Here is a 19,672-nt window from a genome sequence, read left to right on the forward strand (position 1 = left end):
TTATAACACTTTCTTGGAAATTTCACTATAAAAATACTTTCCCAGAAAATTACAATCAATTACAATGAGCCCTGGCCTGCTGACGGCCCTCATGGCCTGCTCTAGGAGCCTGCTCTTGGAGCCTGCTCTTGGAGCCTGCTTTAGGAGCCTGCTCTAGGCCGACCGAGCTGCGCGCAGAGATGCCGTTTCATTATTCATGGCGACAGATCGCTTGTGCCGAGCCAGCACTGTGCCAGGTTGTGCGTTTACTCCCCGGACTGGAAGAAGCTGTATGTCGCTCGCGTCAAGGCTGCGTGTGCGCTGCCAATGCTTCCTTCCCATATTCTGGAAATTTTAGAGTCCAAAATTTTTCCGGAAAAATTGGAGACTTTTCCCAGGAAAAAAAAATTGAAAAATAAGAAATTCCGATAACATTGAAATCTCTTCTCCACTCTTGGCTAGCGTGGTACAGTCATGCTGCAACGGCCCTGCCCTCCCGGCGTTGCGCCCCGACACCCGACAAGTAAACTGGCGTTTAGTTTCTTCACGACGACACACGCGTCTCGTTCGTGTAATTATTGAAGTGCAGCTGCAATGCCCCACCCGCGCCCCCCGCCAGAAACACCTTCACACGCAGCAGCGCAAGGATATAGCCTACGTAGCAGCAACGAAACACGCGCCGACGCTGGCCGATGATTGCGGGTCGCCGGATCCATTTTTCCCGACGGTGTCCGGGATTGCACCCGGGCGGCCTGACCTTCCCCACCACCGCGGCCGCGTCCACCTGCTCGCGCCTCAGTGCCAAGGACTCGGGCCGGGCGGGTCTCCTTTCCCTATCCTTGCCATATACGAAGATTGTAAAACCATAGATTTTATTTTCACCCCATTTTATTTTGGAAGTGGTTAGGAGGATTTTGCCGTGGACATACTAGTTGCGATTCCACCCTCGCTTGAATCGAAATTCTAACCGACTTAAGGCAACGCTGGAGCTAGTGGTACCAAACAAGTACAGATGCCTAATTTTAGTACATTTAGTTGCTCAGTTGCTTATGACGAGTTTCTGTTATTATTATGATGACTGACGATTTATAATGCTGGTATCCCCACTGCGGAATACAATGCATGTACAAAACGCTGTCTGCGGGCATGATATGCCAGAGCTGCTGCTGGACATACTCACCACGCATTGAAGTCCAGCCATGTTTCTTGGTAGCACTGCAAGATCGTCACAAAAGACCACACCTGCTTCAAGTCTGGCGGCAAACTGAACCGGCGCGGCCCGCGCGCTCCGGGGCTCCGCGGCGGCCGGTCGGCGGCAGCCCGGGGGGGCCGGGCTGGGCCGGGAGGCCGGGGGGGGCTCTCGCTCAAGTGGAATCGTGGGGACGCCAGGGGCCATCCGGGCTGCGGAGAGGGGGGCGGGGGTTGACGCCCGGGTACTCCACGAGTGCCACCCGGACACCACCCGAGCGGGTAATGTGCGTCTCTTTATACTTTACACTGTTAATGCAATGCAATCTACACCGATTTTTTTTTGTGTTTCTACTTTTTTTCTGACTTTCTTCGATTTTTTTCACTTTTCCTGATTTTTTAAAATCGAAATTTGCCAAGCCTCGACTCGCGGGGTGAAGACGGACAGGGTGCCGAGGCTGTTTGAACGGCGCGCGCGCTCCCGGCGACCCCCACTCCTCGACAACCCCGACCCCCTTCCTCCCCCTCCCAAACTCTCTCGCCGTGTCGAATGGGTGGCCTACCCTTCTCGGCGTTGGCGAGCCGTCCTTTCATACTACTTACGTTCGTTTACCAATTTTTGAATATGTAATGAAGTCAAAGTGACTGTGCTTGGTGGCTTCTAGTTATTTATTGAGGTCATTGATCGACGATTGAATTAAATATTGTTAATTTTAGTTTCGAGCCCCTCTTCCTTGCTCCTGGCGTGGTGGTGGTCATAGCTGTCGTAGCTGGCCAATGGTGAAGTGGCATTCTTTTTGTGCCCCTGTCTTTTCGCGAGCGGGTATTTTTCATTAATAATCAGCGAGACGTTCAGAATAAGTCAGAAATGAACGGCACCAAGACGGCACTCCATGGACTCTTTTCTGCTTTCACATTTTCCCGCGGTGGAGCGGTGGAGCTAGTGGGAGGATGAGGTTGCAGTGGTCTGGTCACAAAGGTTGACCGATCCTCAGCCGAGGGTTCGTTCCTTGCCTTACAACTCTGCTCTGATGATGACCAGCCGTGGAGATTTTCTTGCAAATGAGAAGTCATCTATATGTCCATTCTGTAATTGAAATGGCTATTACCCGACCTTAGTGAATAGGAATTTCATCAACAATGGCAGAAAATCGAGAGGTGATATTGGCGAATTTCCAGGTAAAGTAGCATTTACGTGTATTGCTACTGTTATGATCTTTAACAAGGAGAATGGTGTTGATGTTGTGACAATAGGTTAGGCTTGCTCTTATTTTCATTGTTTATGGTCTCCCAGTTTCATTCTTTTACAAGGTGACAGTCGTTTAGACATTCCCTTTGCTGCACAATTGTATTGCAGAGTCTAACCTCACTTATATACAGGATTTTCACTGTAAAGATGATGCTGGTTGTCACCTTTTAAAATTAAACTGCTAGTCATATTGAACAGTTGTGCATGTTGTTCCATCATCTTTGTTAGCGAGGTCAATACCTTGTCACTTTTCTTAGAAACTATGAGTAACTACACTTTCTGTATTCTGTTTCAATTTATGTAGATAGTAAAACCCCTTGGTAGTTTAAGTTGATATATTTCTTTGTTTTTAGTTGCTTTTGTGACAGTTACTCTCATTTCCTTTGTGTAAATTTCATTTTTAGGCCTGTACCGGACTTGATGATGTTGGAGAAGCAATTTTCCATCTTGAAGAAGCACAATGGGACCTTGTGGTGAGTTATTTTAAAGAATCAAACTATTTATTTATTGTGTTATTTTTAATTTAATTTTTGTAAATTGTCATATGAGGTGTTTGTCGTTGTTAATTACAATGATTTTGGTTTTATATTGAATTTGTTAACTTTTTCAATGTGCGCAGGTTGCAGTAAACAGGGTAATGCCTCAGGATTCTCAAGAAGTTTTGCCAGACGCTGTACCTCTAGCAAACCACATTCCTCCCAGTTTTATATCCGAGCCAATGGATGAATCTTTACCACTGGTTCATCCAAATCATGCCTATGGACCACAGTATGATCCAGTTTATGCACCGCCATCTCCACCCCTACCATTACTACCTCTTGAACCAGAGACAGTAGTAATGCCTCCATCAAGAAATTTAGATTTGAACATGCCAGACCTTATGCCTTCAACATCAAGGGGTAGTAATGCAATGATGTATACTTTCAAAGTGCGCTATGGAAATTCCGAAGAAACTTATGAAATGCCTGAATATAGTACCATTGGTAATGTCTAGAAAGAATGGATGTTATACAATGTATGCTTTACACTAGCAATAATTTTCAAGACAATTAACATTATTTTATCTGGTTTTAGCTCAACTCAAAAATTTAATTTATCAGCGAACAAATATTACTCCTGCATGTCAACTTCTGACAGGCTGGGATATTCATGTTTCTGACCATGTCCTTCTCAAAAACCTGGGCTTACCAAGGGAAATAACATTACTTCTTGCATCTTTGGCTGTAGAAAATGAGTAAGTTACTAGTTCATACTTCTTAAAATATGGTCTAATTAACTTTAATCATATATTTTTATTTTTTTTTCAATATTCTAGTACATCAGGTGTAATGGAGGATGCCCCGCCAGATCCTAAATTGAAGAATTATATTTTAAACGTGACACATGAGAAAAAGAATCACAAGAAGACTTACAGATTGTCCTTCCCTGGATCTCACACAGTTTTACAAGTCAAGAATGATGTGTACACATGTACTGATATCCCAGCAAGGTAACTGGATATAGCATTACGCATTAGAGATCAACTAATAGAAGTGATAATGTTAAACCTTGACCTAAGAATCTCTCTACCTAGTAAACTTAAACTTTACTTTCATACAGACACCAAATGTGGATTGGTTGGCCAATAGGTACAACTGACCGGTCCATGCTACATGAGACGGGTGTGAATTCTGAGCATAGCCTTACCGTTACAAGCTCAACTGAGCTAACTGGACATAACTCAGCTTCTAGTTCAAAGGTGAGAAACCTGTTTTGTCAGAGTATATTATTTAATTTTATTTGAAGGTTTTTCATTTAAATTATAATTTACTCATTACAGGCTTCAAGATATACCGTAGATCAAACTAATCATGATGACAGTGATGCCTCATCAGAAGAGTTTGAGGATGCTTCTGCATCTCTTGAAGGGGATATTGATCATGAAATATTTATTGATGACATGCCTTCCAACAAGTTGCGCTCTTTAGGTACTGCTCTTTCCCACCTTTAGAAGTTTCTTCTTTTAGATTTCTGATTTGGGATTTCTCCTTAACTTAAAGTCTCTTTATTTCCCAAATAGTTCCTTCTGACGCAAGCGATGAAATGGCTGGAGCAATAAACTTTGGTGAAGAATTTACTAATAGGTATGGCAGTGGTTACCCTTCATTCTATCCAGGATCTCTAGAAGATGCAATCAAAGATTCATGTCTTAAACCTGCTAAGGATGTAAGTTTACAGTCTCAAAGTTATATGGAACTCACTATCCTTCTTAAGAATTCTCGCAAGTAATTAGTAATGCCATTTTTTTTATTTCAGAGAAAGCTGCTGGCAATGTACATTCACAATGATAAAAGTGTTCTAGCCAATGTATTCTGTACCCAACTTCTTGGCGCAGAATCTGTTCGTGGCTGCCTTTCAGACAGCTTTGTTGTCTGGGGCTGGGATACAACTCATCCATCAAATAAAATAATGTAAGTTGGAATGCTGATGTTACATGCATGGAGGCTGTCTCTTATACATTCTAAGACTAATAATGTTTTCCATTTAGGTTTCTAAATTCTGTGAATCGTAGTCTAGGTAATGTAGCAGGACAAACAATAGGCTTGGTTCCAGAAGATAAGTACCCTATCCTAGTGATCCTTATGCGGAACAGAAATAACACTGAAATTTTTAGAATTGTTCATGGTGAGTATTTTCTTATTTTGAATTTTACACATATTATTAGTCACAGTAGATACTGACAAAACTCAAAACTTCCCTTACAGGTAACATTGGTGTTAGTGAACTTTTGACTTGTTTACTTGAGGCTATAGAAGTATTTGCTCATCAGCAATCTCTTGATCTCAAAGATGAAGAGGAAAGGTTTGCTAGGGAATCCATCAAGGTAGAACAAGACCGTGCTTACCAAGCTTCACTAGCAATGGACAGGTAATGATAAAATCTGTAGTTTAGACGTTTATTACCTAACCACATTAGACACTTATCCATTTGCATCAAATTTTTTGATCTTATTCCAGGGCCAAAGAGGAATCAAAGAAGCAGCAAGAAATGCTGGAAGAACGCGAGAGAGAACGAAGTCAACGTGAGAGAGAGGAGCAAGAAAATTTGAGAGAGGTAGGTACACTTAAGACTTCCAGGAGTTCAGATATGTGTGCAAGAGAATGAATAAATATTCTCTCAATTACAATTCTTATGTCATGCAGACCCAACGTGTACAACTGGAGAGTGGACTTCCACCTGAACCCGAAGAGGGATCAAAGGACATAATTAAGATTCGTTACAAACTGCCAGAGGGAGGAATAATTGAAAGGCGTTTCTTAGCCAAAGAAAAACTTAAAGTGAGTAAAAAAGAGGAGCACCTTCTGTACTTGAAAATTTTTGCAATAATCTTAATGTTTTTATCTACTTTGTCATTTCAGTATCTATTGGACTTTTTGACTGTGAAGGGTTACCCCACTGAAAACTACAAAGTTATAACCTATCCTAGACGCGATGTAAGTGCACTGATCGCTGTACACACTACGTATTTCTTTTTATTTAAGTTGCTAAGGTTTAATTTTGTTATGATTTCTTGTTAGGTTACTTCACTTGATCAACAATTATCTCTGGCTGAACTCAAGCTGTGTCCTCAAGAAACTATGATGGTTGAAGAACGATAGTGTTTTATCAAGATCTGTAAATAGATAGTTGAGATGTTCTATTACACCACACAATCTTTTTGTTCTTTTCTTACAGTGGAACATTTTCAGCTAATAAAATTTTGTTTCTTGCAAAATTGTTCTCATGCAAAGCATGGTGTATTGTGATGTGGTCCATATCCTTTGCTCTTACAGTATATGGATCTATACTTGTTTACAACTGTGTCCCTCTGAACGTAAAGAAAGCTGCACATTCAGAACTGTAGTGTTAAAGAATTGATGGCAAATGTTGAAGACCTGTGAGTGCCAATGGAGACAAGTAGCTTTAGTTTGTCCATTCCCCCAAATTTTCTGACTGTTGTCATTGTTTTGCCATCAATCTACAAAAAGAACAGTTGATACATTTTTTATGTGTGGTTGTAAACTTTGCTTTCAGAGTGAAAAACTGATTTGGCTTCTACAGTTTTATTATTTACTGGGCACAAAGTCATATGGCATATATAAATGGTTAAAAGCACCTTTCTAAATGTAATACAAATCAGATATATTTTAGAGACCTCTCTTCTTGTTCCAAATTGGAATCTCTTCCAATTCATACATTGTGCTTTTGTGGTTAACCTGTAATTGTAAATGTTAAGTCAGCCCAATATTTGTTTTTCTTTATTTTACAAATTTTAAAATTTATGTATGTACCTTTATAATGTTTACAAATCTATTGAAAAAAAAAAAAATGATTCCCCAAATACAGTAGAGATAAATGTTTTTAACTTTATATCAATTTGAAGTCTTTAACTTATATGCTGAATTGATTGTAAAAAAATATTATTGAAGTGAAACTTGGAATTAAAAAATTTAATTGAAAGAAATTAACTTTTTCCCCTCCTTAAGGTATCAGAGAAATTAACGATTTGTACTCAAATATAATAGAAACCATGCCGCTGCTAGGTTTCAAAGACAGTTTTCCAAAGAACTTGAGATTCTGAAAATAAGTCAGCAAACGTGCCTCGATAAATTTCTTCAGAAGCTGGCTCCGACTGCTGAAGCAAAGAGAGAGGAGGTTCATAATTATTCTAGCGCCTGTGCCAAGCTGGTCTGCTCCAGTGCAGGTGCAGGGTTCTGCCAACCACAAGCCTGCTGGCTGCTGCTGAGAAATGGAAGCAAACATTGTAGTTGAAAGGGTACTTTATTCAAAAACATTGTATGATACATTTAATCGTTAGGGATTTAGAGTACAAAAGAGTGCCACCCCTGTAAAACTTCACTTGAATATCAAAAACCATACCAATTCAAATCCTTAAATCCATAAGCTGTTTAGTATGAGAACTAACTGTACTAACAAACAATTTTGATTCAAAAGTAAGTTCAAAAGTCATCCGTTTACAAGTAGGTTTATTAAAAGATTTTTACCTTCATTTCATTGAGGAGAATGCTCCAGGTAGAGGAGGAGTGTTTGCTTTTTGAAGCAATTTCAGTTGAAAAACATTTATTTCCTTCTCTATAGCTTTGCAAGTATTCTTCAGATATCTTAATACCTTATTGCACCAAACCCCAGACTTTGACATACGAGCAATAAACGCTCGATAACATATCCATCGAATCTCCTTGGCTGATATCCATTTACCTAGAATGTGCATACATAAGTAAGTGCATCTGCATGAATACGCATAAACAAACCGAAACTAAAGTCTTTCTCAGAGTAAAAAAAATCACATTTACTGCAATACAAAAAAAATCATACATGAAATGTGACTAAATTGAATTTTTCAAATACCTGGGTAACTTTGGGCAACAATTCTTAGTACTCTCTTTCTCAAAGTCCTTTCCCCAACTTTCACACATTGCAATATGAAAGTCTGGTTAATTTTTTTTAATGGAAAGCAAACATTAACAAAAGCACAAAATCGGAAAGCCATGAAAAGTGCACTATTATAAATATTCTGAATAATATTGTGTTTGGAGTTAATTCGTCTGTCCACCAAAATAGGGCTCAATTTCAATATAATTTTCATCCGGAACAGAAGAGACCTATGAATTCAAAAGTATAAATAAGATTAGTGAGTGAAAAACAAACAATTAATGGGAATCAAGTACCAGTACAACACACAACCTACTTTCCTAATTTTTGAGTTTTACTTAAGGATAAAGTATTTGCAATGTTCAAATTTGCATAGGCATCAAAGCATCCTTGCACAGAAAATGTTTCCAAATCAATCAAGAAACCACAAAAGGGCACAATGGATGTATCTGAAGTTAAGTTAGTTAGAGTTTTTTCCTTGTTGAATTGAACATTGAAGTCAGGAAATCCCTCAGACACCTTGTGCAGAAACCTTGATGCGACAAAGGAATTAAATAAATACAAAACATTAAAAAGCAAATACCAGTTCATAAAAAACTAAACAAAGTGCACTTACTCTTCTGCTCTCTCTTTATCAGGTGTAAGAAACAAATAGTCATCACAATAACGAACAAATATTTCACCTTCCTTTGTTTGACGGAAAGGTTGGAAATGTTTTATATCGAGTGAGTTATAATATATTTCACAAAGGATTGCAGATAAATGCATACCCTGAGGAATTCCATGGCATATTCTAAATACAGCTTTACCAAAGCCTGTGGCTAAGCGATGAACATGATTTCTAATATGAAGCAAAATGTTCCGTATGTTCTCAGTCTAGCAAAAATAGCACATATAATTACTGAAGAGACATTGATGGTTACAGAACTCAAAAGTTTTGATAACCATATAATACCATACCTTAGGTGGCCCCAACTTCTTTAGAGGCACAGCGCTTGATGTTGGTACAGACATTGTCTTCGATTCATAGATGTCAAGAACTTTTCTGCCTCTTTGGACACTCCAAACTGTCATCTTACAATCACTGGACAAAAATTGTTTGTTCAGATCTTGTAAAATTGAGTTCATTTTGTAGTGGTTAATAGAACCAAAAGCATCTTTCACATCAGCCTGAAACAAAACAGACATATTTTAACTTTTCTTCTTTTCAAAGAATATTTTTGGTTGTTTTTATTTTTTGCTACTTACTCGTACAAAATAGTATGGAGGCCGAGTAACTGGATCAGGGTAAAGTTTAACAGTTCTTAGTAAACTGTTATGCAGCATCTGATCAATGTTCCGACTAAATGTTGTATTTTGGGCCCCATTACTATAGGCAAGTTGATGCAGCAACATCTTTGAATTAACTCTTAATAGCATGGAAGCAGTGTCAGATGGCTGTCTAAAATATTATTATTATTATGAAAATGGCATGTTAAGTACTTCAGTTACGGCTACAGACGTGTGAACATGTTAACTGACCTAAAAACAGTGATAGGCCGCAGACCATGTTTTTTTACACGAAATTGGGTCCTTCCAATATCAGCAAATTTAGTTGTTTCTGAAATATTGTCTCCAGTCTTAGCAATCTTACCATTTGCTATAAGGTTTTGAATTTCCTTTTGCTTCAATAGAAGCCACTTTTTCTTATCATAAAACAGAATCTCATTTGATGCATGAATGGCAAGGTGAAAGAGTCTACAAATAATGACTTGAACATACAGAAGTAACCATTTCACAAGACACGCCAGTACATGTAGACGCAGACTATTAGAGGATACAACCTTTTGCAGCCACTGAATGTGACTCACTTTCAGGCCATGAATCTGAAACAGATGAAATTATGATTTAAAGACTAGACTTTAATAGAAAATTTTAAATAAAGCACTGTTAGAACCAAACTTTACCACTGAGCTCAAACTTAAGCACTGTCCATGACAGCCGTAAACTATTCTGCGAACTGATTTCATGAACAGTTTAAAGTTTGCCTTTGATCCGAGCAATTCTGATGGCAAAATGTGCAAAAGAATAAAAAAAAGAATGTGAAAGACTACTTTTCTAGGGTAATTTTCACCACACTGAAGTCCAGGAAATACAACATCTATCTGCTGAAACGCTATATTTTTGAAGACATTAAGTCGCTTATGCTGCTTTAAAAATTTTTCAAGGACACTGGCCAAGTGTTTCAAATCCATTGTCTTTGCAAGATCCTCATTCAAAAGTGATTTTATGTCGATGCCTACTTTCACTGCTAACATGTTATTTAACATGCCAAGGCCCTGAAACAGTGGTACATAAAACATTATGGACGAAAGTGAGGAATAAGACATGACGAAAAACACATTTTCAACATACCGTTACATTTACTGCTGAAGTTTGATCTAGTACATGTGAGTATGAAGCTTTAAAACAATCGTTTATTTTGAGACCATTGCTGGGTTCATCCTTAAAAGGTGACTTTTCAATGGCGAAAGCACTGGTAGGATAGCATTTTGAACGCCGCTTGCGCCTTGTTTTCTTTTTCTTTGCCTTGTCTACTTTCTTGTCAGTTGCCATGACCAAGTTTCCCTGAGAGAATAAAAAATATTTTTACTTAGTTCTTGGTTACTTGAAAGTTGAAACCAAAACATGCCACTGGAGCGGAAATGACGTCAGTCGACAAAAGTGCACCGCCGCCAACGAGCGCGAAAATTCAACTCCACAGCTGTCCCGTCACCTTTTGACGTTCGGGCAACCAGACCAGGAACTGCATTGGCTTTGTTGTGGCCTGATCTAGGGGACTGTCTATTTCTTACAATGGGACTCATACAAATTTCAGAATCCATTCAAACTTTGAGTTTTTCAATGTTGACTGATTAAAAGATTGCCGATAAAAGTTCGTGCCCAATTTGATATTTTGGGGTACATTGTGGATATTTCTAAAAATGACTAAAAACCCATTTTTTAAAATAAAAACCTTAAGTTATTCTCGGTTTCCAATCAGGTCTAAATCAATTTTCACTTGTCGAAGACAAACTAGGGAGCATACTTTGACACCTGGCGGGATGAAATATGGACAGATTATGGACAGAGATTAAACGGACAGAGAACGGACATAGGACGGACATAGAACGGACAACAACACACCTGTTGAGGGAGCTGGAGAAGTGCGTGAGCGAGGCCAGCGCAGTGCACGCGACCCTCGGCCGGCTGACGCGCGTCGAGCTCAAGTTCGACGGGGATGCTGGGCCCGGCCATGAGAGAAGGGCGCCCTCTTCTCATGCCCGGCGCTCGCCCGCCGTTCAGATCCTTGGCGTCGACGTCGAGCCTTGACAGGCTGGAAGTGGTGTACGCACCGCCGAATAAGTACTGTGACCACAAGAAGGGCCTGCGCGTGCAGCAGTGCACCGACCTCCAGCCGTCACTGGAGTGTACTTCAAGTGCGACGTCAGGCCGGGCTGGGAGCGCTTCGTCAACCAGGGGGGGGGGGGGGTCTCGGGAACCAAGTGAGAGAACGACCAGTGCCGTGAACGCGTGAAGGAACGGCGACAGGAAACGAACGTGCTCCATTAGCTCTTATGGCGCGTTCGTTCTCTTCTCCGCCGCGTTCCCGCTCCCGTTCACGTTCTCCAAGTGGTTCCCGAGAAGCCCCCCTGGTGCTGACCAGGCACGCCTCCACCCTCGAGGTGGTTGACCTCAGAAGGAGTGCCTGACGGTGTGCTCGATGTCGACGTCGTCGCTGGTGGGCGACATCCTCAACCTCCGCGCCGCGAGCTGATCTGCCCGCTGCTGCTCCAGATTGCTCCAGATGGAGGCCCTGGCGACGTGTGAATCGCTGAGGAAGATCACCCTCCACGTTACCTCCGAGATGCACCCCTCCATGCACGCGGGTGTTTAACTCTTTGCGCGGCGCCACCCAGCTCCGCTCCGTCATCCTGAAGTGCGCGTCCGCCTCCCACATGCCGGTCGACTACCGCGCCGAGCTGGTGGGGGCGCTGCGACACTGCAGGCGGCTGGCGTGTCTGCGCATCGACACTCATTACGACCCCACCAGGGACACGGACGTGTTCGGGCGCAGGTCTCAGTTCGCGCCCAGGGAAGGGCACCTCCCCAGGCTGCAGCCGCGGTGGCGGGGCGGGGCTCCCCTCCATGCCGTCCCTGAATTCTCTATACAGCTGGACGTGTACGCCACGCCGGTCGAGCTGCTGCTGGCCATCACGATCACGCCGTCCACGGCCCCAGCCCTGCGGTCTACCTGGCCCCCATGCACCCGACCAAGCGGGACACTGCTGCTTGCGCTCATGGATGGTTGCACGAGGACTCGGTCCAACAGCTCCTGGCCGACAACCCCTCGCTCCTCGCTCGCTCTGACCGTGTGGGAGACGCTGCATTGCCGTGCGTCGACACTCTGTGAGTTCTGTAAACTGGGCTGTCACAGGTCGTATTGGAATAGCGACCGTTCTTCTTGGATCCGCATTCAATGAGTTATTGTCCTCAATCGCGTAGTCCGTTTTCCCAAATATAGACTGTTAGTTTGAATGTTGCGAGTTGAAGAAAGTTACACCACATTTCAAATAAAATAGATTCCGTGTTCATGAAAACTTCCCTTTTTATCTAGTTCTCTGTAGTATACGTACTGTTAATCCCGGTGCAGCGTTATGGGTGCACCTCTGTATCCCCCACCCTTCAGAGGCACCAATGTATTAAATGTTCTTCAATGCGCTCGGAAATGCACGTACCTATAAGGTGCCTCATTGGTAACGTATTAAATGCACGCAATGCACATTAAATGCTGTGATGCGCTTTAGAAGCGTCACCAATGTGTCACGTGCATTTGTACGCGCTTTGAAGCGCATTTAATGCGTCTCCTGCTCACCGGTTCGGGCGGGTTCCGCTTGCCTGGACCGCGGAGCCGATTTCTTGCCGGACGACACGACAGAGGCAGGTAGGCCGCCAATCTCGCCGGGGAGTATGGAGGGAGAATGGTTGCCTAACTAGCAGGCGCTCCGAGCCAAGCGCGAGACAAGGCGATACTGGGGACTGTAAATAAACCCCGTCTTCAGCGATATTATTATGGTAATTGGTACATCGCATTTGCAGAATTGCATCGAGTATTACAGCAACAGGGTATTTCAAAGAAGCGCTGCTCGGACTAAGAAGAACAAAAATGGTTACAGACAGCGGTGGTGGGGGCGGGCGAGGGAGGAGCAGCGACGGGTGGGGTAGCTGCGTCCAGACAAGAGGGTCGCTTGGGTTGTTTGGGTCGCTGTGGGGTCTCTGAGTCTGCGCAGAGAACCAAAACGTGGCCTCTGCGCCGGCTCAGAGACCCAAGCGACCCAAGCAACCCAAGCGACCCTCTTGTCTGGACGCAGCGCAGCTGGTGCCTCCCCGCCGGTTCTCCGCTGGGCATCGCCTGCCTGCCCCCGAACGAAAGGTCCAAGGTCGCAAGTCTTTGTGTCTGTGTGTTTATTTGGTATTGTACCAGTGTATCCAGCCTCCCCAGTTGGGCCAGCTCACCTGAGACAATTTATTCCCAGCTCCTCAGCAGGTAAGCCAGTCAAACAGATTTCAGAATCTGTGGAATCAGTTTGTGCCAGTTTGTGCTGAGCCGTGGCCGTGCGGTTCCCACATAGACTCCCAGTAGCTAGGTTAGGTTATGGGCGGTACAGGGTGGGGCAGATTTCTTCAATATTTGAAAGTTGACAAAACGTTCCATCTTCGTGCTAGTATTATTCGCTCACCATTCCAAGTCCGTAGTAGGTAATGAACATTGATATGCACGCATAAAAGGTAATACATTTTCGACGCATTTAACCTCTTTAAATGCGCGTGCGTTGTGCCTCAATGCTCATGAAATGCGCCCGAAATGTGTTTTTTTTTTAATAGTGGAGTTCCGACGACGAAGTGGTTACGTTATCGTACCGTATGTTAATCAGGAATCGTAGGCTCGAATCTCAGGTTGTTCGCTTTTCGTTGTATTTCCCCCACTAACTTGGGGGTTGTGTTTAAGGGTGACCGTACCCATATAACACGATCGTCGATGAAAATTTGTGCCCAATTTTATACATGGGTTTGTAGGGGAAATTCATTTTTTCAAAAATGACTGAAATCGCTTATTTTTCTTTCTGAAAAATCAGAAAATGATCCTCAGACTGAATAGACCATTCCGGTAAGCCGAGATAGAAGAAGAGAAAGAAGAAGCAAAGATTTATTTAGCCGCTTATGGGACCTTTTGGAACTGCATTTTACAACTCGTACATGTACACAAATATTTTTTAGAGCAAATGATATATTTTCATAACAGCAAATCACTCACAAAACTACACTATGAACCGCTAGAGAAAACTTTGCTTCTTCTTTCTCTTCTTCTATCGTGGCTTACCGGAATGGTCTATTCAACGTAAAAACGTCGTTTTAGGGCCGAACACAAACTTGGGATGATATTTGGATTCTACAGAAAGAAAAAAAACAAATTCAATTTTTATTTATTCCTTGAGAAAATGGATTGCCCCTATGGACCCTATTAAAGTGGGCACGAATTTCACCGGCAATAACAATACTTAGTTTTCGGTCACCGTACAAAACCGCCAAGGTGGCCCAAAATAGGTGCCCTACAATGAACAGGAGCCATGGACCACGACCACGAGCCATAAGGCTCAGGCCATCTTTCCTAAAACCACCCAAATTCACGTAGTTTTAAACGCGAATATCGGAAGTCTAAATTAGCCAACTGCAAGTACGAATGCGTAAGGCCAAAGAGAAAGGCCCTAGGTACCGCGGCCCCCGTTCATTGTGGGGGCACCTAATCGGGAATTAACACTTGCATGGGGGTCCTCTTGTAAGTAAGTACTCGCGCGGCATCCCCAGTAGCGCCCATGCACTTGAATATGCGCATGAACTGTGGCAAAGCACGTAAGAATGCGCATAAAAGGTAACACATTTTGGGCGCATTTAACGTGCATTACGCGCACTCTATGCGCTTTTAAAACGGTAAAGCGCATTCATTGCGTCAAAAATGTGTCACCTTGTCTGTGCATTTCAGTGCGCATTACCAAATCGGCGCCAGTGGCGGACTCGAAGGTCAGCGGTTCGAATCTCTATCAAAATGAAATTTTATCTCAGGCCTCAAAATTTTACTAGTACTGGACTCCAACCCCGTCATTTCGCCAGGTCAGAAATTGTTCTATTACTGCGTTCCGGACTAGTGAAGCAAGCCCCCCCCCCTTTTATCCCTTACCATCTGATGTAGCGCCACTGTTTCTACTATTCCCTGGAAGCTCTCACCCGCGGACGAGTCCGTCACTTACGTGAAGATTGTGTTGTTCCTTATAGTGCTCGCCTCGACTCCCGTGCCATGCAGCTGGACCAATTGCCGGACGACGTCCTCGTAACGCTGATGCAGCACTTGGACGTGGACAGCCTCCTTGCCTGCCGCCTCGTGTGCAGGAGGCTCTGTGGCCTCGCCCTGCACGGTGACGCGTGGCGGCACCGTTGGCTGTGGACCGACTTCGAGCCCCGCGCACGCGCGGTCCTGCGCCTGGCGCCATGCCTACGGGGGGTGTCCGTCTGCGGCCACATCCTGCCGCTGATCGCGACCAGGTGCTCCGTCGCACACTTGCTGTTGACGGTCAATGTCTCGGACCAGGGCGACGGCGCCGAGGCGAGGCTCGCTCTGGCGGCCACCCAGTTCGCCCTCGTGGTGCGCAACCAGGAGGCGCTGGGCCGCCTGAGAGGCGTCACGCTGTCTTGCCTGTATCCGATGTTCGGTGCGGAAGCACTGATCATGACGCTCGCAGCAACCTCTGGCCTGGAATCACTGAGAGTTGTAGGCATCGTACCCTACCACTGGAGTCTGATCGAGCAAGGGCCGCGCAGGCCGACCCTGGAGCATTTTGAATGCGAGCTCACGACTGGCACGGAGTCCTTCGTGAACACCGTGCTGGCGGGGCACGGCGACACACTCGAGGTGGTCGACCTGGGCGCGCACAGCCGCGACGGCGTGGAGGGCTACCTAGGCCAGACCTCCGAAACTACGCTCCGGCTGCTGGGCGGCATGGGCAGGCTGCGAGAGCTGACCTGCCAACTGCTGCCCGGGCTGGAAGTCGTGGCGGCGTGCCCGACCCTCGAGAATCTGCGCCTCAACGTCTACTCGTTCGAGCCTCATGCCATCGAGGGCGCATGTGAACTGCTTCGTCGAGCCCACCATCTACGCTCGGTGTGCCTGGACTACTACTATGATGACAGCCAAGACAGACCCCCGGAGGTCGGCGCCAAGCTGATCGAGGCCCTGGGCTGCTGCTCGTCCGGACGCTCTCTCGTGACGCAGCTCGCCATCTCCGCCCTCCCTCTGCTGCAGCCGCTGCTCGGGGCGCTGCCGTCACTGCCGGCCCTGCACGACCTGTGGCTGAGCGCGCCGCTCCTCACGCTCAACGGCGAGCTGGCGCAAGGCATCACCCCGTCCACGGCGCCGGCGCTGCGGCTGTTGGCGCTGAGGCCATACGAAACGCTCGAGTGCGTCCACGACTGGCTTCACACGGACACGCCGAAAACCGTTCTCACGGCCAACCCACAGCTACACATTCTGGTGAGGGAGCTCCACGAGTGTGGCATCTGCGAGGCTTGTGAACTTGGGTGTCACCGGAACGTGAGGTGGGGTGTGTCGAAAGAGGTCGGTCTCTTCGTGCACGACCTCGGCAAGTGTACCTCTCCCGAGGTCCACATTGTTGATCATCCCTGGCGCTCGTGGATCCAAGTTGCAAGATGCATATGAACAATGTTAATTTTGGTAGTTCGCCCGTTTTGTAGTTCGCTGATTTGCATCCGTGTTGTTAAAATGAGGTCAAATGTTTTAAGCTGATTTTGATTGTAAACTCAATTTCTCGATTCCTGGTTGCTAGGACGTTGGAAATTCATGCATTTCGTTTCAAATTTAGTGTACACCATCAGTAGAAAACTTACATGTTTGCCTTTCAAAGTAGATCTTTCATGATAACTATAAACTGAAACCAATAAAATGTTTGTCATAGTGATGGGCGTAGGCTGCTGTGTTGTGGGTTTGCATGCACCCCATTTGGCCGCACATACCAGGACGCCATGCCCTTTACGGGCGGAGGGAGTAGGCAAACCCGTAACACTGGAGGTGGAAGCGCGGGCTATCACCTTCTCCATCGCATCAGTGACCTGCCTGAAAAATATTAGCAGTTTCTACAGAATCCATGAATGAGAGCAACCCACGGCGCATCCCCCGGCGTCCTGCCTGCCGGACCTTAAACCGCACCGGCGGGTCTCTGCTATTGGGACCAGACCAACACGTCCACAGTGAATCCGTCTACAGAATTTGCGCGTTGTGAAAACACGTCCATAAATTTACATCCAATGATTTGGACATAAATTAACAGATGTGTTTGTTGTTAAGTCCACAGTGTGGCCTCAGCTTCACCGGAATGCTTTATTTAGAGGGTTGTTCGCGTGACGGAGGACTTGTGGGACTTGTCCATGCAGGGATTGTGATGATGAGAATTTTACTACTCGCTCCGATTTGAGGAGTCAGACTCGTGAAGCACACCACAGTGCGTCTTTGCAAAATAAAAATTCTGTAGTACGTGGAGCATTTGTTGTGCTGAGCTCTGAGCTCGCCCCGCTAGCAAGCGTCTGCGGCGGCCCGCGGAGTGCTCGGGGGGTACGTACCCACCTGTGGCGACGGCGCAGTACCGGTCGATGCGTGGCGCCCCTGTGCCCGGGCTGTGCCCTGCCGGCCGGGCCCGGCCCGGGCCTCCCCTCGCCTGGCCTGGCGGCGAGCCTGGCGGGGTCGGCGCTGCGCTGCGCGAGGCGCGGCGCGAGGCGCGGCCGGCACAACAGTTGGCTTGCGCGCGCGGAGGCAGCCGGAGGGTGTCGCACGGCACGCGCGGGAGCTCGGCTCCCTCTCGGCTCGGCACGCCACAGGTTCGGCATCGCGGGCGGGGGACTTCCCTCCCACGAAGAGTGGCACGCGTGACGAGTGCGCGCGGCAATCGCGTGTGACGGTACGGGCGCGTGTGACGGTGTGGTGGTCACTGTGCTGTGCGACGACGACGGCGGCGGCGACGAAGGGATGACGTCAGCCGGTCGGCAGCAAAAGAGCGGCGGGTGAAGAGACAAAACGACTCCGAACTTGGACGTGAGCCGCGCGGTAGGTGCAACGAACAGCACTTCGAGCATCCCTTCTCGTATATGTCACATTATCGCCAATTCGATGTCAAATTATATCTCAAAATGTGTCCCACGAACTGATCACTAACAATTAAAAAAGAAAGAATCCCATTGAAGAATTTTGCGAAGTTAAAACGCACATAACAGAGACAAGGTTTTATTCGTAGTATAACGAAAGCCGATCACACACAAACTGCCTGTTTGTGACTACGAAGAATAACAGTACTCCATTTGGTGTTACACAAATGCGAGAGGATATTCACTGTTGTAATACCGTGTACATCACCCCTGCGTATTACGCGGTATTACGTGTAATGTAATAGTGCCGAAAAATTACAAAATATATGCTATAAAATGGCCGAATTTTGCTTGTAATACCGGTGTAATACCCGGTAATACTACGTAATTCAGTGTAATGCCGAGGACTCTGTACAATTCTTCTGGTAGTGGATATCCCTCGCACAAATGTGATTCATTGTTAAAGTAACAAATCTTCGTATTACTAATAAATCTGCGAACGTGTTAGTGAAGTCAATAAGTGAACCTCGAAAGGCGATGTCGATTTTTTTACCAAAAGCATCGAAATCGACGTATATTCGCCGGCCAATTGCTATGGATTCTACGTCGAAGGCTTCTCATTGGGATGTAGGTTCAAAATGAAGTTACGATTAAGAGGCTTCTTCGTAATACTTCAAGAGTCTACCGCCATGTTTAATTGCCTAGCAGCCAAAGACGGAACGGATTTGTAATGAGGATAAACAACAGAAAAGTTTTTGCATTTCTATCATTGCTATTTTTTTTTGCAACTCTTTAACCGTTGCATGCACTCTGAATCTGCGTACAGGATCATGGCCAGCTACACACTTCGGCCCATATAGCTCTTAGCATAGGGCTCTACGTGTGAACATGGCCATGTGGACACTATTTGCTGCCTACCCGATCATGTACACACATTGCTGCATAGATGATCTTGTAGGCAGTTTTTGCTGCTTACATGTCGGTATTCAGCAAATGATGCAGACATGTACACACTTGGGTTTCCAGAGAGTCTCAAATAGCCTTCATACAAAAATTGTCCCTACCCATTTAGTGTGTGCGTGGAAAGCGTAAAATAAGATTTTGGAGGACTGGCAACTGAGGAAAAGGATATTTATAAAAGTCAAACTTATTTCAAAAAACCGAGAGTTTTCTACAAACATTTGTCTTTTATTACGGATCATTGACGTGTGTGAATGCAAGAACACCCGAGAACACCGGTCCTTCGCATTTCTGTTTTTTGCTGTGCACTCTTGTGAAAAGAAATTTGTCCCGTAGCGGTTGTAAGCGGTTTGCAGCGAGTGCGACCAACACAGCACACACACACAAACACACATCTACTGTACACAAGTGCTTTCCATCCCCGTGGGATAGCAAGAGCGCGCGCGCACAAACACACACATGTTCTCTCGCTCTCCCGTCCCATGCACCCTCTCTCTTTCTCTCCCTCACTCACACACACACGTGCCACCTCCCGGGCATCCGCAGAAAGAGACCCGGTGGAATACGCATCAGGTGAGCAGGGCTTGTTCTTAATGGCCGCGCCGTTTTGTTGCCAGCCTCGCCTCGCATGTCGCGTGCCGCCCCCCCCCCCACTCACCC

The 19,672-nt window shown here is 45.4% G+C and overlaps 4 protein-coding genes across 7 annotated transcripts in view; 3 read left to right on the forward strand and 1 right to left on the reverse strand.

The window, feature by feature from the left end:
- Nucleotides 1-2,177: 2,177 nt before the first annotated feature.
- LOC113201848 (FAS-associated factor 1) lies at nt 2,178-6,185 on the forward strand. Its single transcript, XM_026415803.2, has 15 exons — nt 2,178-2,346; nt 2,821-2,889; nt 3,036-3,399; nt 3,491-3,650; nt 3,732-3,905; nt 4,016-4,154; nt 4,236-4,383; nt 4,476-4,621; nt 4,712-4,866; nt 4,944-5,080; nt 5,161-5,323; nt 5,413-5,509; nt 5,599-5,733; nt 5,815-5,889; nt 5,974-6,185. The coding sequence occupies exons 1-15, from the start codon at nt 2,308-2,310 to the stop codon at nt 6,052-6,054; spliced, it is 2,082 nt and encodes a 693-aa protein (XP_026271588.1). The 5' UTR covers nt 2,178-2,307; the 3' UTR covers nt 6,055-6,185.
- A 641-nt stretch (nt 6,186-6,826) lies between these two features.
- On the reverse strand, nt 6,827-10,516 carry LOC113201846 (telomerase reverse transcriptase-like). 4 transcript variants are annotated; one of them, XM_052271800.1, is made up of 11 exons: nt 10,223-10,516; nt 9,775-10,146; nt 9,350-9,693; nt 9,077-9,269; nt 8,789-8,998; nt 8,445-8,704; nt 8,145-8,360; nt 7,805-8,058; nt 7,441-7,654; nt 7,316-7,360; nt 6,827-7,174 (listed from the first exon to the last, which is right to left on the reverse strand). In XM_052271800.1, exons 1-9 carry the CDS (start codon nt 10,421-10,423, stop codon nt 7,443-7,445), a joined length of 2,262 nt encoding a protein of 753 aa, XP_052127760.1. In that variant the 5' UTR covers nt 10,424-10,516; the 3' UTR covers nt 6,827-7,174; nt 7,316-7,360; nt 7,441-7,442. The 4 variants fall into 4 exon arrangements, with proteins under 4 accessions (XP_052127760.1, XP_026271585.1, XP_026271582.1 ...); XM_026415800.2 differs by lacking the exon at nt 7,316-7,360 and having other exon boundaries at nt 6,828-7,174; nt 10,223-10,515; XM_026415797.2 differs by lacking the exon at nt 7,316-7,360 and having other exon boundaries at nt 6,828-7,177; nt 10,223-10,515.
- Nucleotides 10,517-13,223: 2,707 nt separating this feature from the next.
- Nucleotides 13,224-16,883, forward strand: LOC113201849 (uncharacterized). The gene is made up of 2 exons (XM_026415804.2): nt 13,224-13,394; nt 15,179-16,883. Exon 2 carries the CDS (start codon nt 15,201-15,203, stop codon nt 16,614-16,616), a length of 1,416 nt encoding a protein of 471 aa, XP_026271589.1. The 5' UTR covers nt 13,224-13,394; nt 15,179-15,200; the 3' UTR covers nt 16,617-16,883.
- A 790-nt stretch (nt 16,884-17,673) lies between these two features.
- The window catches only part of LOC113201867 (POU domain, class 3, transcription factor 3-like), a 69,443-nt gene continuing 67,444 nt past the window's right edge, over nt 17,674-19,672 (forward strand). Inside the window, exon 1 of the mRNA XM_052271799.1 lies at nt 17,674-18,014. The gene's annotated coding sequence lies outside the window, so the exon portion shown is untranslated. The remainder of the gene's footprint in view (nt 18,015-19,672) is intronic.

The sequence above is a fragment of the Frankliniella occidentalis genome, unplaced genomic scaffold (assembly GCF_000697945.3).
Source record: "Frankliniella occidentalis isolate FOCC.00 unplaced genomic scaffold, Focc_3.1 Scaffold174, whole genome shotgun sequence".
NCBI lineage: Eukaryota > Metazoa > Arthropoda > Insecta > Thysanoptera > Thripidae > Frankliniella > Frankliniella occidentalis.

What these genes read in the sequence shown, in the direction of transcription:
- LOC113201848 (XM_026415803.2), top strand. Translation starts at nt 2,308, where the DNA reads ATGGCAGAAAATCGAGAGGTGATATTGGCGAATTTCCAG. An exon ending in GCCTGAATATAGTACCATTG is followed by an intron (nt 3,400 to 3,490) that starts GTAATGTCTAGA and finishes ATCTGGTTTTAG; the next exon opens with CTCAACTCAAAAATTTAATT. An exon ending in CATCCATCAAATAAAATAAT is followed by an intron (nt 4,867 to 4,943) that starts GTAAGTTGGAAT and finishes TTTTCCATTTAG; the next exon opens with GTTTCTAAATTCTGTGAATC.
- LOC113201849 (XM_026415804.2), top strand. Translation starts at nt 15,201, where the DNA reads ATGCAGCTGGACCAATTGCCGGACGACGTCCTCGTAACGCTGATGCAG.
- LOC113201846 (XM_052271800.1), bottom strand. Translation starts at nt 10,423, where the DNA reads ATGGCAACTGACAAGAAAGTAGACAAGGCAAAGAAAAAGAAAACAAGG. An exon ending in CGGCCTATCACTGTTTTTAG is followed by an intron (nt 9,270 to 9,349) that starts GTCAGTTAACAT and finishes ATAATATTTTAG; the next exon opens with ACAGCCATCTGACACTGCTT. An exon ending in TGTTGCCCAAAGTTACCCAG is followed by an intron (nt 7,655 to 7,804) that starts GTATTTGAAAAA and finishes TGCACATTCTAG; the next exon opens with GTAAATGGATATCAGCCAAG.